Genomic DNA, 18,635 nt, shown 5'->3' with positions numbered 1-18,635 from the left:
ATTTCTGCTCAATTTGGCATGCCTTCTTAAACAGCATAACTGTATACGCATTAACACATCAAGTCTTCTGTTGAGTTGGGCTCGGGGATTGAACAACTTAAATATTTGAGTTTGTGCTTGTGTGTGTGCCTGTGTGTGTGCCTGTGTGTGTATATGTTTTTTTAAATCAGTAGATATACTATACCCGAGGCGAAGCCATTCAAAATTATGTTGGCTGCAGATCTGGTTCTGTACTATAGGTGGCACTATGTGCTCTTTTTTAAAGGTATGTGCTCTTTTTTAAACGATGGGCTAAAGGCCCTAGGATCCATGTGTTCAGGTCAGCCAGTCACTGGAATGACAACCCAACTTGACATGAGGGGGAGGCTTTAGAGGGTGGAATATTTGAGGACAATTAGAGGTTTACTTAGTTGCAGCTGCAGTATGCTTAACAGTGCAGCTATATGGACACTTAAACATCATGTTACTTCTTAAGTAACTTAAGTTACTTTCTTATGGTAAGTTTACAAATATATATTATGGTAAGTACAATCAAAACGTTTATTACATTATGGTAAGTGGTGTGAAATAAGTAGTTATAATTGTAATGGCTTAGCAGATAATAAGAAAAGACAATCCGTTTTTACCTGGCCTAAAGATAAGGAATATAATATCTATTGTTTACAAGAAACTCATTCTAAACCTTTAGATTAAGTTGTATGGAAAAAGCAAGGGCGGGGGGGGGGGGACTCAATAGGAGTGATGATATCAATTTAAAATTATTTTGGTCCAAATGTGCAAACTGTTCAAACAGATCCGCAAGGAAGGTGGATCCTATAAACAGATTTGGCTCATTCATCTATACGGCCCAAATAATGATGATCCAAGCTTCTTTGAAAATATGCATAATAATTTATCAAGTTTACAGGCAATACAGGCCTCAATAATTATGTTGGGAGATTATAATACAGTTTTAAGTACCTCAATAGACCAGAAAGGAAATCACTACAAAATATCACCCTCATGCACTTAAGGAAATTATGAATATTATGGATATATTGTAACTACTGGATATATGGAGGCTTAAAAATCCTTACCTACTGAGATATACATGGCGGAGGCTCAATCAAGCTAGTCGTCTTGACTACTTTCTTATGTAATTTTTGCTGGCACCAAAAGTTAAGAGTGTTGATAGAGGACGGGGCATCTCTAGCAGGGAATAAATGTAACTAAATTACTTGTTGGAAAGGTGGCATCCTATGACGGTGCCACATTAAAAGTCACTGAGCTCTTCAATAAGGCCATTTTACTGCCAGTGTTTGTCTATGGAGATTGCATGGGAGTGTGCTCAATTTTATAGACCTGTCAGCAACGGATGTGGCTGAAATAGCCGAATCCACACATTTTAAGGGGTGTCCACATACTTTTGTATATATAGTGTAACATAGGTACAACAGATCCCCTTATTGTATGGGACACTTTAAAATGTGCCTTTAGAGGCCATACAAGTCAACACTCATATTTAAAACAAAAACTATTGAAGTCAAAAGAGTTCAGATAGATTGCAATAAAAACTAACAGAGGCACAGAATAAGTTAGATGAAAGAAAAATTAAAAAATGGAGGAACGATCAAGTGGAATAAAGTGAACTGCATGGAATATGGTGAAAAATACAGAAAAAACGTTTAATTTTCAACGTATAATTACTACCAAAAAGAATATACAGAACCTTGTTACTAATGACAGAGTAATCCATGATTCCTTAAACAATATTTTGAAAGGGGAAGCATAGTGCCTTAAGTATATGTTTTAATTTCAGTCTCCTCCATGTCCACTAACTGAAGTGAATTGTAAGGATTTTTCTTATATTAATAGTGTAAAATGAACAGCTATGCAGAAAGACTCATGAAAAGGCCTAATTACTAATTACAGAGGAGGAAATTGTAGACGCAAATTAAAGAATTTTAAACCACTCCTAAAACAATGGTAGACTATCTGATACCTAGCAAGAAGGTCTGATTTCACTTTTACTGAAACAGGACCAAGATGGTAAATATAAAGGTGCAGTCAATCAAAAAACTGCTGACCCCTTACACTTCGGTGTTGTGAGGCCAAAATCCTAGCAAAATGCATAGCTCATAGAAATATAAAAGGTATTGTCGGTTATTATTCATCCTGATCAGACAGGTTTTTTAAATGGAGATAATATTAGACAAGTACTGGAAAGACTATAACGCTATTAAAAATCTGGGAAACCAGGCCTGGTATTCACAGCTGAATTTGAAAAGGCCTTTGATGAAGTATGACTGGAATATATATATATATATATATATAAATGCCTGGACTATTTTAATTTTGCAGAATCTCTTATACAATGGGTTAAAATTATATATATTAACCCCAGGTGTAAAATAGTAAATAATGGCTCCTTCTCAGAAGGTATTAAATTGTCAAGAGGAGTAAAACAAGCTGTCCATTATTGCCATATCTATTTATTATGACCATTGAAATGTTAGCTATTAAAATCAGATCCAACAATAATATCAAGGGACAAAATATCCAGTGGTTAAAATTGTACTCTGACAATTCATGTTTTCTTTTAAATCCGCAATTTGGATCCCTAACCTCTCTGGATTAAAAACTAATTATGATAAATGCAAGATTGGATCTCTAAAAAATACTACTTTTACATTACCGTGTAATTTACCAATAAAGTGGTCCGAGGTGAAGTGGACATACTCAGTATTCATATCCCAAAATAAATAAATAATCTGACTACAATACATTTTTATAGAAAGTTGTACACAATTTTGCTACAGTGGAAAGGACAACACCTGTCCATTTGTGGAAAAATCACCCTGATTCTTTAGTCATATCCCTGTTTACCTATGAACGTATTGCCCTGCCTACACCTAACGACTTGTTTTAATTATATGAGAAAAAAATATTCAACTTTATTTGGAAAGACCAGCCAGACAAAATGAACCAGGCCTATTTATACAAGGAATATGAATTCTGAGGGCAGAAATAATTAAACATTTAAGCATTTGACCTCTCACTAAAGGTTTCAGTCAAACAAAAACTATACTTAAATTTGAACTGGTTCTCCAGAAGATTAGTAAGAATAGCTCACCCCTTGTTCAAGAATGTCCTGTTTCCCTTCATTCAAATTATAACCTCTCACTTTCGGGGTATTTGAAAATGAAATAATCTCCAAAATATCGCTATTTTTAAAACTAGCAATAAGAAACTGAAATATACAAATAGATTTAAAAAAAAAATTTGTGGAGATATTTACGTATAATCTTGGTAAATTAAATAATAAATGGGAATGGTGGAGTTATGTCACACATGGAGTTAACAAAGTATATGGTAATGCTCTATCCAAAATTACAACCAACTGATTACAGCATTGCTGCAAAAATGGAGTAGGCAAGTAGAAAGGTCGGCCCTGCATTAAAGACCAAAATTGGCTAATAAAAATTATGATAAAAAAGTTTCCCTTGTGTTGTCTTAAGGGTAGAAAATGACCTGCCACTATGTTTAACAGCAGAGAAAACTGATATTTTATCAACTTCACATTTGTTGACTTTTCTTAGAGTGAACCCAAAATGAGGGAAAGTGAAACATCGCCTTTGTTCATATTTTCATGAAAGCTGTACACCACCAGGGTACAAATGTTGTCTTAGGGTCATTTTTTACCCGGCAGTTATAAAATTATTTACACACCATAAACACACACACACACAATGAGAAATTGAGATTATGTGTGCTACTGATTGAACTCAGCCAGCAGCTCCTGAATAGGAAATCACCATGGTTGGCACAGTTAGAAAGAACAAGCCTTAGTTCCCCTCTGCGCGACAAGGGGGAGAGAGGCCTTCTCATCAAAGTTTGCCTTCAACCCCACCACCACTCTAGTTTCTTACCTCCCAAAGAGGAACAAGAATGTGGTCCTCCTGAGAACACTGCACAAAACGTCTGAGATCAGTGATCATGAGGACAGGGCGCCAGCCATCATCCTGGACTACTACCACAACAAAGGAGACGTGGACAACATGGACAAGGTGATTGGCACCTACAGCTGCAGGAGGATGACTGCCTGCTAGCCCCTGGTCATCTTACATGACATCATTGATGTGTCCTCATACAATGCCTTCGTGATATGGAACAAGATTAACCCTACCTGGATGCCTGATAAGCGGAACAAGAGGAGGGTGTTCCTGAAGCAGCTGGGAAAGGCAATTGTAACCCACACATTCAAAGAAGGGAGCGCCTCCCCCGCACAGCAGCCTCTGCAGAGCTTGTGAAAGCTGTTCAGGGGGCTGAATCTTGTCCTGATCCACTTGAGACTGCAGCTGGGGCAGGCAAGAGGACAGGATTCCAAATCTGTCCCCCAAAGAAGGACTGTAAAATAAATACTATGTGCTGCACATGTGAGAAATAAATCTGCAAAGTCCATGCACACACACTTGCATACTGTCGTACATGTGCTAATTAGAGTTGCTTGATTTATGTTCTTCCCGTTTGTGTTTTTTATCTATTATCTAACTTTTTTCTTATTTATTGTTGTTGTTTACACACCTTTTGGATGGGGGCAATGTTTAAAAATATGGGAGAAGACTAGAATTTTGTAGTTGAATTCCTCATTGTACATTATATAAGAAAATATCACTATGTTGCCAAAAAAGTTCAAGACAATGTTTCCCTTCAATAAAATGCATGCAAAACACATTTCTGCACATTTCTGCTCCTTTCTTAGGCTATACAAGTGCTATCGCTTGCTACAAAAAAGTATGTTTACACCTATGCAGTACCTTTAGCAATACTAATAAACCTGTACTTTAGTAAAGAAAACAATTATGACAGGTGTTGTAATAAAAATTAGTGGTTTCCACTGATTAAATGCAGTCTTTCTGCATTGTGAAGAGGGAAAACATAGATATTCACAAAGTTTGCGATGAATAACAGGTTGTTTCTTCATGCAAAATAGATTTGGGGTTTAAAATTCAATTAAGCTGCTTCATTTTAGGGGTTTGTTGAAGGCGGGTCATTTTTAGGGGAGTATACACTAGGGGAGTATACATAATGTTAAGACTACACAAGGGATAAGGGCCAAAAATTTGAAGTTGGGAGGAGATTTTTGATGTACTGATTCGATAGCACATGGTGTATGAACTGATAAATAAAGCGCCGCCAGATTCAAAACTTTTCCATGGTCTTCAGAGATGCGAGGGGTTGAGGGTAGCTGAGGACTCAGACTAAAAACGAACAAAGAATGACTCATGTAAAATATACTGTCCGTGAAATGTATGTAGTACGTATAAGCTGGAAGTGTAAGCTTAAGTATCATTGTCGATTAGTTTACTGGACTACTGTTCAGTCGCGGGGTCAGGTGCTACAAAGAGGGAAAATAATAAAGAAGGAAAATATTAAAAAACATATATAAATATATTATATATTTACCCAGACAATTACACTGAGAGACCACAAGCAACTAACATAGACAATCACCCACAAAATACCCACAGAATATGGCTGCCTAAATATGGTTCCCAATCAGAGACAACGATAGACAGCTGCCTCTCATTGAGAACCAATCTAGGCAACCATAGACATACAATTTACCTAGAAAGGGTACAGCCCCATAAACATAAAAAACCCCTAGACAAGCTAAAAACACTTTTGCAAATTATGGTGGAAAATAAACTTTTGTTATTGACAAAATACTTATTTTCCACCATAATTTGCAAATACATTTATTAAAAATCCTACAATGTGATTTTCTGGATTTTTTTTCTCATTTTGTCTGTCATAGTTGAAGTGTACCTATGATTAAAATTACTGGCCTCTCTCATCTTTTTAAGTGGGAGAACTTGCACAATTGGTGGCTGACTAAATACTTTTTTGCCCCACTGTACATCACCCATGTCACACCCTGACCTAACCAAAATAACAAGGAAAACAAAGAATACTAAGGTCAGGGTGTGACAATATAGTATAATGTGTATGTTTTGTTATATTATACAGTGCAGTCTTCCCTGTTAAAATAAAGGTTAAATAAAATAAAAACGAATATTTGGTATAATAATAATAATATAATTTCAGTATAATTAAATCATTTAAATGTCTACTTTTCTTATTTATTTATTTTTTTATTTGACATTTTTATTTTTTACTTCAGTTTATTTTAGTAAATACTTTCTTTACAATTATTTTTCTTAAAACTGCATTGTTGGTTTAAAGGCTTGAAAATAAGCATTTCACTGTAAGGTTGTAAGGTCATGCTGTATTCGGCTCATGTGATGAATACAATTTGATTTTGGTTTTAATTTGATTTAATACACACCTGTAGGGGCCGTGGTTTAGTGTGGCTCTTTGCAGAGTTCAAACCACTCGTCTTCTGTTGCTGCTGGAGTAATATCTTAGCTGCCTGCAGAACCTGAAATGAAAGGACACATCCAGGATTTTGCCAGTATCATCCCAGTACCAACCCACTACCATTGTGGTATAATCACAGTTCCATGCTAGCACAAACCCAGTATCATCAGACTTTTTAAATATGTCTTAAACCAGTGAGGTAGACTTTTGCATGTGTTTGGTACTGTTTGTCCATTCCATTGTAGCAATTACAATGAGCCCTTCCTCCCTATTTCTCCCTTCACCTGCCTCCTCTGCCTCAAACATGCTGGCTAAAGTGAAAACCATATTGTTTTTCTGAGTGGCAGAAGGTAGCAGGAGGAGCCTTACCAGATGAAAGGAGAAGGGGAATTTCATACCAAGAAAGTGTAGGCTATATAGAGATAATGATGCTTAAACTTATGATGCTTAGCAATTGACATTATACCTAAAGCGGACATTGCCATTGGCTGCATGGAATCACATTAAGAGCCAAGTTTGAACATTGGAATGTGGGATATAATCTACATCGCCTCGATTAGGCTGATAAAACTCCAAATTATTTTATTTAATAATTTCAATTTAAGCATAATTATTTCTATATAGACTACACTTTCTCGTTCTGAACTAGTGGGACCTTCTAACATGAGTGGGATGAGTGTGGCTTCGTGACAATGATCAAGAGCAGCTGCTCACCGATTTGACAGCTCCAATGCAGTTACACCTCTGACACCACCAAACCATCAGCTATGCGGGTGTCGGCTATCGCCGGTTACCTTGATCTGTAGCTGGCTAGATTAACTAGACTAAGGTCTAGATTCACCAGGCCCTAGTCTAGTTAATCTAGCTAGCTACAGAATCTAAACTTGTAGTAAATATGGCTTTATTGATTTAGCTAGTGACTCTCACTCAGATATCATGGCATGAGCCATTGCAACATTTGTAGAATTGCAGGAAACTAGCTGTAAAACTGCAAAAAATATTGTTCGGTGAAGCAAACTCATTTGTTCCCTTTTGTCACGACTTCCGCCGAAGTTGGCTCCTCTCCTTGTTCGGGCAGCGTTCGGCAGTCAACGTCACCGGTCTACTAGCCATCTCCATTGTTCATTTGTTCCATTTGTTTTGTCTTGTTTCCCGCACACCTGGTTTACATTCCCTAATCACACTGCATATACAGTATATATTCCTCTGTTCCCCCCATGCCTTTGTGTGGAATTGTTTTGTTTTGTGTTTATTGTATCGCGCCACTCTGGGTTTTTCACCCTGGGCATTGCCTGTACCCTATTGGGGAAATTTTGGTGAAACTTATGGTTGTATTCGTGACGGTGTTCTGCGCTTGTCACTTTTGTCGTTTGGCTTGAGTTGTAGCTGTTTGCGCCTGTCTGTTATTGCTCTTGGCAAATAAAGTTGCCTAATCACCTATCTCTGCTCTCCTGCACTTGACTCAAATGACCAGCAGCGAAAACCCTGACAACTTTTTTGTTAATATATTTTTTTCTGCTAACAGATCCCTCTGTATGTATTCTATTATTGTTTGTAATGTGAGATAATGTGTAGCGGCTAATTGCATAGCTAATCAGCCATGTGAATGAAGCTACAGCAACCAATGTGATCATGTGTAACGGCAGATTTCCTCCTCTTCGTCTGAAGAGGTGTAGCAAGGATCGGACCAAGATGCGCCGTGGTAAGTGTTCATGACGATTTTAATAAGAAAAGCACTGAACACTATGAAATACAAAAACAATAAACGAATACGTGAAATAACCAAACCGAAACAGTCCCGTGTGGCGAAAAACACTCACACGGAAACAAACACCCACAAACCAACAGCGAAACCCAGGCTTCCTAAATATGGTTCTCAATCGGGGACAACGATAAACAGCTGCCTCTGATTGAGAACCATATCAGGCCAAATACAGAAATAGAAAAGCATAGAAACACAAATATAGACTGCCCACCCCAACTCACGCCCTGACCATACTAAATAAAAACAAAACAATGGAAATAAAGGTCAGAATGTAACATCATGGCTGGGGTAATTTTTGCTTGTTTTTGCTGTTTTCCAAATAGCATTTTAGAGTTTTTAAATTGTATATAAATGCAGTAAATGAGCTCCAACTTAAAATGTATTGGATGGGTGATGGGGGGTAAACCTCTGTAAGTATTTATAATGGATTAATCGTGTAAGTTATTATAAAGTGTTACCAACTCAGTAAAGTGGGAAAGACCACATATTAACACACACAGACCATGGTCTCAGCAGGACTCCCTGATTAAATAAAGGTTAAATGACAGGTTTTACAGGAAGAAAATTGCATAATTGTATTGAAAATTCCAGAAACAGCATTTAAGCCACCCTTAGATAAAGTAGAGTTAGACGATATTTCCAAAAGATGGCCCATTTAAATTAAATGAAGCTAAAATGTATCAATGATGAGTCTGAATTAATTTGTTGAGGCAGAGAGGAGGAAGTGCAATCCTTCAGAGATTGTACAGTTTTCCAGAATTTAGCCAGATTCCCCTTACAATTAGAAAGAGTGGTTACATATTAATCAGATTTTGCCTTTCTGATTAGTCTTACACATTGATTCCTCTAATGCCTAAAAGATTGCCATTCCGGACCTAAGCCTGTGTTTCTGGCCTTGTCCCAGGCAACATTTCTCTTATGAATAAGTCAGAAGTGAACCAGGCATTCGATCTACAGTACCTTAAACTCTCAGAGTTTTGAAGGAGGCATGATTATCTACAATAGTATTGAAGACATTTGCAAAAAAGCTTAAAGGTAAATCATGTTCAGGGATAGCTGAAATAAATTAAATTAAAATAAAGATAATGTAAAAAAGCTTGTAAAAAAAATATTCTTAAACACATGGATGTATGCATTCTCACATCTCTGACACAGACAACTGGGCAATGGTCACAACAATCCAGTGTGAAAACTCCACTAGCAACATATTCATCTAGTGTATTCGTCAAAATAAGATCAGGGCAGATTAGGATTCAGGCATGGAGGCTCGGTTACTGAGGTAGGTTTTGCTCAGAACAAATATCCTTCACCGTCTCTGGCACTGGCGTCCTCCAATCAATATTAAAATCCCCCATAATTAGTAGTTCAGATTAACCATGCTTAAAAATTGCTAAGAGCACATGAGGGAGCAGAGGGAGGGTGATACTCTTCTATTAGTGTCAGCTGGTTATCATGACCAAGGCTCACATTAACAATGAGACAATCAAACTTCTTAGGGATTGAGGTAGCAAGAGATACAGAAACACTTCAATTGCCCTTTGTAAACATGGCAACACCCCCACTTCTGCCAATTCTGTCTGATCTGTAAACATTATAACCAGACAGAGACACGTCAGAGTCCAGCACAGAATATTCAACCAAGATTCAGAAATTACCAGAATATCCACATTGGATAGAGAAGCCAGAATTTCAATAACATCCTTATTTGAAATCAAACTTCTGGCATTTACATGAACAAATCCAAAACCGCAGCTGCGGGATTTCAGGTCAGATGGAGTCTCTAATACAAGGTAACCCGTTATTAGAAAATACCATGGGATTGCTTTGAATTGGTATAGGCACAAGATTGTCTAGAACTGAACCATTTGGCCTACAGTATGCCTCTAGCAAGGACGTGGGTTGAAACAAGAGTTAGTGAGGGTTACCTGTTGCTGGTCTCCCAATTAGAGGTTGATGCGTGAACGTGGCTACTGCGGCCCTGTGGGATTCTGGCAGGAATGGGACTAAAGTTCTAGTCAAGCTTGAGATGGGACAGGATCGACAGGGGGCATTTAAAAAAAATAAAAAATCTATACAAAATAAATGATCCCCCTTCGACTCACTCTCGCTCCTACCTTGCAGTTGGAGCCAGTCACTACTTTACCTCAGATGCCAATGCCAATGTAGGCTATGTCTGTGAATAATGAAGCAGTCAAGAGAGGTAATGCATCATTTAGTTGCAGCCAAGGACCTATCACTAACATAAACATTAGAGCCAAGGAAAGAGCGATGTTTTAGCTGCATTTGATAGAGTTGTCTTTGACAATGAAGGAACCGAGTACATGGCTGTGGTTTAATCAAATTGGCTAGGCTACCAACCGGAGAGCGGGACATGCGACCTGAAGCGCTTAGCTGCTCTACTCCCAACAACTTTACCGGTCAAGCTGAATTGTTTGCTTTTTAATTAAACATGTGCCATCTGAAGTAAAGAGATAAATAAAAAAATAGATTGACTGATACAGTACTGCTGTTGTAAATGTTAATGTTCTTGTTGTAAATGTTGTAGCCTAAATGTTTATATCTGTGCAGTGCTCAGCTGTAGGCTATGATTTTATATGATGAGCAGACCATAATACTGGGGTCTCTGTCCTCATCACCAAGCCTTAATCATCTACATTTTGGTCATTTAAAAGATACTCATCCAGACTGACTACAGTCATTGCATTTAACTAAGATAGGTAAGACAACCATTAATGCATTAATGAAATTATTTTCAATACTTCCTAAAAATACATAATAGCCTACATATTTCTGCACATAGAAATTAGCCCGGAACCGGGAATAATTTATAACATGCTCTGTGACTACAGTCAGTGCATTTTACTAAGAAAGGTAAGACAACTATATTGCATTACTGAAATATGTTCAATACTTCCTAAACACAAACAATAGTCTACATATTTCTGTGCATAGAAATTAGCATGGGATGGGAGTGATTTTTATCAGAAGGGACAGGAAAGTTCAGTGGTAATAGAACTGTTGCTGGTTCAGGACAGGACAGGACATTTTTTTACAGGAAAAGACGGCACAGGAATGCATTTTCACCCCTGCAAACCTCTTCTCCCAATCCCACCCACGACAAAAATATATACATTATCTGCATATTTTGAATAATTTAACTCAATGTACATTTCAGATCTACACTCTCATGATAAAACTATCATCACGAAGCTTAGAATCATTGTGAGTTATTTGGATGACTAAATAGAAAAGACTTACCATCTAGACTGAGAAGTTCAAGCATAACAGTGTTGAGCTTCCCAAGAGAATGAGAGAATGAGAGAGTGAGAATGAGAGAGGATAATAGGAAAGAATGAGTTGAGTGTTTATCTGAGGAGGAGGAGTTGGAGGGGGAGGAGTTGCAGTGGATGAGAGATGGAGGGAATGGCAGTTGTGGTTTGAAGTGATGGGTAATTTCAAGAATTGTGGTAGCAGGATCATGTTTGGGTATGCTTGTCACCAGCAGGGGCTGGGGAGTTTGTCAGGATCAAAAGAAATATGAAAGGAGCAAAGCCAAGGTAAAAAGTTAAACCTGTCTCAGTCCTCTGAATACCTAACCTTGGGTGTAAGGACCGACGCTGGAGTAGAGAAGCAGGTATGGAGAGTCAAATATTTAATTGGAACAAGACAGGAACAGCGTCAGCACATGGGTATACAAGGACATATGACAATTAATGCTGAAGCGGGGAACAGAGCGGGGGAACAGCCAGATATAGGGGAGGTAATGATAGAGCTAATTGAGTCCAGGTGAGTCCAATAATTGCTGATGCGTGTGCCAGCGAAGGCAGGTGTGCATAATGATGGTGCAGGAGTGCGTAATGCTGGGGAGCCTGGTGCCCTCGAGCACCAGGGGGGAAGAGTGGGAGCAGGCGTGACACTTGGAATAGGATACAATTTCTCAGCGTGACAATTGCACACATTTTAATGCCAAAGACACACCAGAATGGCTTTCCAAGAGGTGTTGAGTGTTCCAGGTGGGTCCAGTCTCAGTCCTGAACTTAAATCTGCTTGAAAATCAGACACCGTTTAAATATTGCTGTCCATCTATGATTTCCAAATAAATGTACTGAGCTTGAGCAGTTTTGACAATATCAATTAATATATGTTGCCCTAAGAGGGCGGCAGGGTAGCCTAGTGGTTAGAGTGTTGGACTAGTAACCGAAAGGTTGCAAGTTCAAATCCCCGAGCTGACAAGGTACAAATCTTTCATCTTTCAAAGTAACCCACTGTTCCTAGGCTGTCATTGAAAATAAGACTTGCCTAGTAAAATAAAAATAAATGAATGCAGAGTTGGCAGAATCTTATTCAAAATTATTTACACCTGTAATTGCTGCCAAAAGTGCTTCCACCAAGTATTAACTCTGAGGTGTGAAGACAAATGCAATCAAGACATCTGTTTTTTATTTTTTATTAATTTAGAAAATGTTATATACTTTAATTTCACATTGAAAATGTGGAGAAGGTTGTGGAGTTATGAAGGAAGAAAATGTAATGCAATATCTTTTTAGATTTCATTTTAAGGCAACAAAATGTGACAACTGTGGCGACTTTTCCTTGGCACTGTATCTTTTAAATATCTTAGAGTGGTATCATGCTTCAAAAAGAAAATGAAATGCCATTGATAGATAGCAGCGTGAAGAACCAAAAAAAAGTCTACAGCTAGCCAGCTGTCATAGCATTTGTCAAAGAGCTATTTGCAGTAGTGTTTGTGCAACACTTAGCTCAGGCTCCATCTGAGGACAATGGCATTATGCACTGCTAATTAAAAACAAATGAAAATGCCTGTGATTGCACTGTGGCACAGGGACAAGTGGTAAACAAAAGCAGCATTTAAATGCATTGGCATGTCGCCTATTCAAAATGTTAGAATATATTTAATAATTTAGGTAAAACCAAGTATGTGTTTTCCAAATAATGTAAAAATGTATCTGATGATTTATGCATATGTACTTTGGATGGTGCCCTCAGGGCTGTAACCAGGGTCTGTTTTAGTGGGGTTCGGTTAAAGAATGTTAATTAAGAAAGTTGAAGCTCATTAACACAATTTAAAAACTCTAAAATGCTATTTCGAGAACAGCAAAAACAAAATAATTCAGTCACCATTTATTCCGGTTATTGACTATGGCGATAACGTCTATATCAGTGGTTCCCAAACTTTAATAGTCCCGTACCCCTTCAAACATTCAACCCCCAGCTGCATATCCCCTCTAGCACCAGGGTCGCACTCTCAAATGTTGTTTTTTGCCATCATTGTACTCCTGCCACACACACTATACAATATATTTATTAAACATAAGTATGAGTGTTTTTTTTGTCACAACCTGGCACGTGGGAAGTGACAATGAGCTCTTTTAGGACCAGGTCACAAATTGTGAATAACTCACCACAGGTTAATGAGAAGGGTGTGCTTGAAAGGATCCACATAACTCTGCAATGTTGGGTAGTATAGGACAGAGTCTCAATCTTTATTAAGTTTCCACACACAGTCTGTGTCTGTATTTAGTTTTTATTCTAGTGAGTGCCGAGAATCCACTCTCACATAGGTACACATAGGTACGTGGTTGCAAAGGGCATCAGTGTCTTAACAGCGCAATTTGCCAAGGGTAGGATACTCTGAGCGCAGTCCAATTCAGAAATATGGCAGTGGCTTATGATTAAAAAAGTTTTCACAGAACTGCTTGTTGCAATTTCGATGAGGCTCTCTTGTTCAGATATCAGTAAGTGGACTGGAGGCATGAAAGGGATAATGAATCCAGTTGTTTGTGTCATCTGTTTCGGGAAAGAAGCTCTGTAATTCCGCACCCAACTCACTCAGGGGCTTTGCTATATCACATTTGACATTGTCCGTAAGCTTGAGTTCATTTGCACACTAAAAACATAGAATGATGAAAAGACCTGTGTGCTGTCCTTGTTAATGCAGACGGAGAAGAGCTCCAACTTCTTAATCATAGCCTACATTTTTCCCCGCACATTGAATATAGTTGCGGAGAGTCCATGTAATCCTAGATTCAGATCATTCCGGCGAGAAAAAACAACACCCAGATAGACCAGTCGTGTGAGAAACTCGTCATCATGTAAGCGGTCACACAAGTGATAATTATGGTCAGTAAAGACAACTTTAAGCTCATCTCTCAAAATAAAAAAAACATGTCAATACTTTGCCCTTTGATAACCAGCACACTTCTGTATGTTGTAAAAGCGTTACATCGTGCAGAAAATACACGAGAGTTCAGGGGCCTTGCTTTAACAAAGTTAACAATTTTCACTGTAGTGTCCAAATTGTCTTTTAAGCTGTCAGGCATTCCCTTGGCAGCAAGAGCCTCTCGTGGATGCTGCAGTGTACCCAAGTGGCGTTGGGAGCAACTCCTTGCACGTGCTTTACCACTTCACTATATCTCCCTGTCATGGCTTTTGCACCATCAGTAGAGATACCAACACACCTTGTCCACCAAAGTCCATTTGATGTCACAAAGTTGTCATAAAATGTCATAAAGTCCAATACTTTAAAAATATCCTCTCCTGTTGTCCTGTGGTTTGCAGAAGAGGATGTCTTCCTTAATTGACCCCCCATAAATGTAACGGACATATACCAGGAGCTGTGCCAGGCCTGTCATGTCTGTTGACTCATCCAGCTGTAACGCATAGAACTCACTGGCTTGTATGTGAAGCAGTAATTGTTTCAAAACATTGCCTGCCATGTCACAGATGCGTCATGAAACAGTGTTGTTTGATGAAGGCATTGCCTGTATACATTTTAGGGCCTTTTCCCCCAGCATTGTCCCAGCCATATTGGAGGCAGCAGGAAGAATTAAGTCCTCCGCAATAGTATGGGGCTTGCCTGTCCTAGCCACTCGGTAGCTCAACATATAAGATGCTGCTAGCCCCTTCTTATTAATGGTATCTGTTGCTTTTATACATGTCTTACTATTTGAAAGTCATCTTTATTCTTGCTAAAAAAACTCCTGTGACTTATTTTTCAAATTGGCATGTTATGTTTCTAAATGTCTGCCCAAAAGTGAAGGTTTCTTTGAGTTGTGAGATAGTACTTTTGCACATATAACACACTATGGCTGAGGAAAGGCACTACTCCCAATATGAACCCCAAATCAATTTAGTTCTCATCATATTTGCGCCTCTTCGATGGTCCAACAACGTCCGTGTCTGTTGTTCAGGGCTTCTCCCAGGTTAGGGGGCAGTAGCTCTTTGGCTGCATCAGATTCACAACTGTCAGTGTCCATGATAGTTGGGTTAACAACAAATGTAGAATTACTGATGCTAGCATTGGATGTACTCTTGGAAGCAGAACAACTTGTGTTGTCGACAGGTGCAGGTGTAGTGCTGCTGGTAGTAGCAGTACTACCAGTTGAGCTGGTATGTGTCTCTCACTTATTTTCACTATTTATCCATTTTCAGCAAACGGAATGAGCCGCAGTTACGTTTGACTACATACGAACCGTTAGTGGAATTCCCACGAGAGAATAGCAGTTAATGTGATTGGATGTTAATTATTTGACTAGGCTACCTGTATTTGACATTGTGTTATTTCGCTGAAAACTAGATGGTTTAATTTAATTTCTGGTAGTGAAACGAGGCTACTCAGGTGAGAAAAAAGCTCACCCAAATGTATAGCCCTGTTGGAAAATATAAATGGACTGTTGAAAATGTGAAGAACTGCCCTTCAGTCCTGAGCTGCCCTTCAGTCCTGAGCTGCCCCTCAGTCCTGAGCTGCCCCTCAGTCTGGAGCTGCCCCTCAGTCCAGTGGGGTCCTTTAGTAGGGTCGCCGTTCCTAGGAGGCCACAAAAGCGGACTAAGACTATGGTGGAGTGGGGTCCAGGTCCAGCACCCGAGAAGCCGCCGTGAAAGAGGCCCACCCGGACCCTCCCCTTTAGATTAGGGTTTTGCGTCTGGAGTCCAGACGGGGGGGTACTGTCACGCCCTGACCTTAGTATTCTTTCTTTTCTTTATTATTTTGGTTAGGTCAGGGTGTGACATGGGTAATATGTGTGTTTTTGTCTTATTCTAGGGTGTTTGTACTGTCTAGGGTTTTTTTGTAGATTTATGGGGTTGTTTATGTTAGTCTATGGTTGCCTAGATTTGTTCTCAATTAGAGGCAGGTGTTTAACGTTGTCTCTGATTGGGAACCATATTTAGGCAGCCATCTTCTTTGGGTATTTCGTGGGTTATTGTCTCTGTAATGTTGCACGTTAGCACATTGTTTATTCGTTCGTCTTATTCGTTTTATTGTTTTTGTTTAAGTGTTCGAGTTCTTCATTCAATAAAAAATAATGTGTTCTAACCACGCTGCGCTTTGGTCTACTCCATACAACGATCGTGACATTATCCTGGAAAACTATGGTTGCTTTGCTCTGAAATTAAATTAAATGACTTAAAATATAATCAAATTAAAATTGAGAACTTATGTTTTCTTTACGTTGATCAAAGGGCAATATCAGATATATTTGTTTTGTGTTTAGGTTTGGTTGTGGGCTATTTAAACCCAGTAGGCCCAACGTTTTTTGTGCGGGCTTGTTTTTCTGTTTATGGTGTTTGATTATTCTTGTGGTTTCTTTTTTCCGATCAGTTTCGTCCTGTTTGTTTGGACTGGGACTTTACGCGCCCTTGTGTGTGTGGCGTGACCTTCCCTCTGGTTTTGTTGGAATATTAAAGATCCACATCTTTTGAACTACCCTGCTCTCTGAGCCTGACTCCTGCACTCACTACTTATTGAAGCCATTACAGAAGCCCGCACCACTATGGAGTCAGCAGGAGCACCGTCATCCATCACACAGCCATCCATCATCGGATCGGTTCGGCGATGGATCTGATGATGGAGAGGATGGAGCGATGGGAGAGGAGTGGTCTCCCGAAATCCACCCCGGCTCCCCCACAGACGACGCAACCCACTCCTCCAACGTCATCGTCTGGTACCGGCGCGTTGCGTCTCGCGCCCCCGAGGGAGTACGATGGAGCGGCGACTCCCTCGAGGAGAGTGTGAGCCTCCTCATCTCCTGTTTGACGGGTAGAGCCCTGGAATGGGCCAACGCTGTCTGGAACGGCCCAGACTCGGCTCGGGACCACTACCCGGAGCGACTGTTCCATCTCAGACAGGAGACGAGGAGCGCGCAGGACTTCGCCTTGGAGTTCCGGACCTTGGCTGCTGGTGCAGGGTGGAATGACAGGGCCCTGATGGACCACTACCGATGCAGCCTCCGGGAAGACGTCCGCAGAGAGCTGGCTTGTCGGGACACCACACTCTCCCTCGACGTGCTTATAGACATGTCGATCCGACTGGACAACCTTCTAGCTGCCCGTGGGCGTTCAGAGGGGGTCCTATCAGTTCCACCTCCCAGCCCTCCCGCTCCATCTCCGATGGAGTTGGGAGGAGCTGCATCTAGGGGGACCGGAGGAGGAGGCTGGGGTGGCCGAGAAGTGTTCCGCCTGCCATCTCGACTCCCCGACGGACTCCTCCAGCACCGGTCCGAAGTGTGTCCTCTCTGGCCGCAGTAGGTGCAGGAGGAGTCCGTCGGGGAGTCGAGATGGCAGGCGGAACACTTCTCGGCCACCCCAGGTGAGTAGGCACCAAACTCATCCAGAGCTCCCTGTTGGTCACACGTCGGTGGAGAGTCGAGACCAGGTTTCCACTGTGCGCATTCCCCCAGAATATGCCGATTTGGCTATCACTTTTTGTAAAAAAAGGGCGACCAAATTACCATCCCATCGACGGGGGGATTGCGTGATAAACCTCCAGGAGAACGCTGCACTTCCCAGGAGTCAAGTGTACCCATTGTCTCAGGAGGAGATGTTGGCTATATGTCACGGAATCTCTGAGACAGGGGTACATTCGGCCCTCCATGTCACCTGTCTTCTCAAGTTTATTTTTTGTGAAGAAAAAGGAGGGAGGACTGCGTCCGTGCAGTGATTACCGAGGTCTAAACTCGATCACAGTGGGATTTATTTATCTGCTACCTCTCATTGCTACGGCGGTGGAATCCTTCCACGGAGCACGTTTTTTGTCACAAAACTGGACCTCAGGAGCGCGTATAATCTGGTGCGTATTCAGGAGGGAGACGAGTGGAAAACAGCATTTATTATCACATCAGGCCACTATGAGTACCTCGTCATGCCGTATGGGTTAAAGAAGGCTCCAGCCGTCTTTCAATCCTTTGTAGATGAGATTCTCAGGGACCTGCACGGGCAGGGTGTGGTGGTATACATTGATGACATCTTGATCTATTCTGCCACACATGCCGCGCATGTCTCCCTGGTGCGCAAAGTACTTGGGCGACTGCTGGAGCATGACCTATACGTCAAGGCTGAGAAATGTGTGCTCTCCAAACGAGTCGTTTCCTTCCTGGGTTATCGCATTTCCACATCGGGGGTGGTGATGGAGTGTGACCGCGTTAACGCCGTGCGTAATTGGCCGACTCCGACCACGGTAAAGGAGGTGCAGCGGTTTTTAGGGTTTGCCAAT

The 18,635-nt window shown here is 40.4% G+C and overlaps 1 protein-coding gene across 1 annotated transcript in view; it reads right to left on the bottom strand.

Annotated features, from left to right (window-relative positions):
- The window catches only part of LOC110490546 (forkhead box protein P2), a 53,240-nt gene extending 41,787 nt beyond the window's left edge, over positions 1-11,453 (bottom strand). Inside the window, exons 1-2 of the mRNA XM_090200796.1 lie at positions 11,384-11,453; positions 6,329-6,421 (exon numbers count right to left, since the gene is read on the bottom strand). Of these exons, the coding sequence (XP_090056922.1) occupies positions 6,329-6,421; positions 11,384-11,386 (96 nt within the window). The 5' untranslated portion in view covers positions 11,387-11,453. The remainder of the gene's footprint in view (positions 1-6,328; positions 6,422-11,383) is intronic.
- Positions 11,454-18,635: the final 7,182 nt, after the last annotated feature.

Source organism: Oncorhynchus mykiss, chromosome 2 (genome assembly GCF_057628025.1).
Source record: "Oncorhynchus mykiss isolate SJ-2025 chromosome 2, ASM5762802v1, whole genome shotgun sequence".
NCBI classification, from domain to species: domain Eukaryota; kingdom Metazoa; phylum Chordata; class Actinopteri; order Salmoniformes; family Salmonidae; genus Oncorhynchus; species Oncorhynchus mykiss.
Note: the sequence above shows the minus strand (reverse complement) of the source record. Positions and strands in the feature narration are given on the sequence as shown.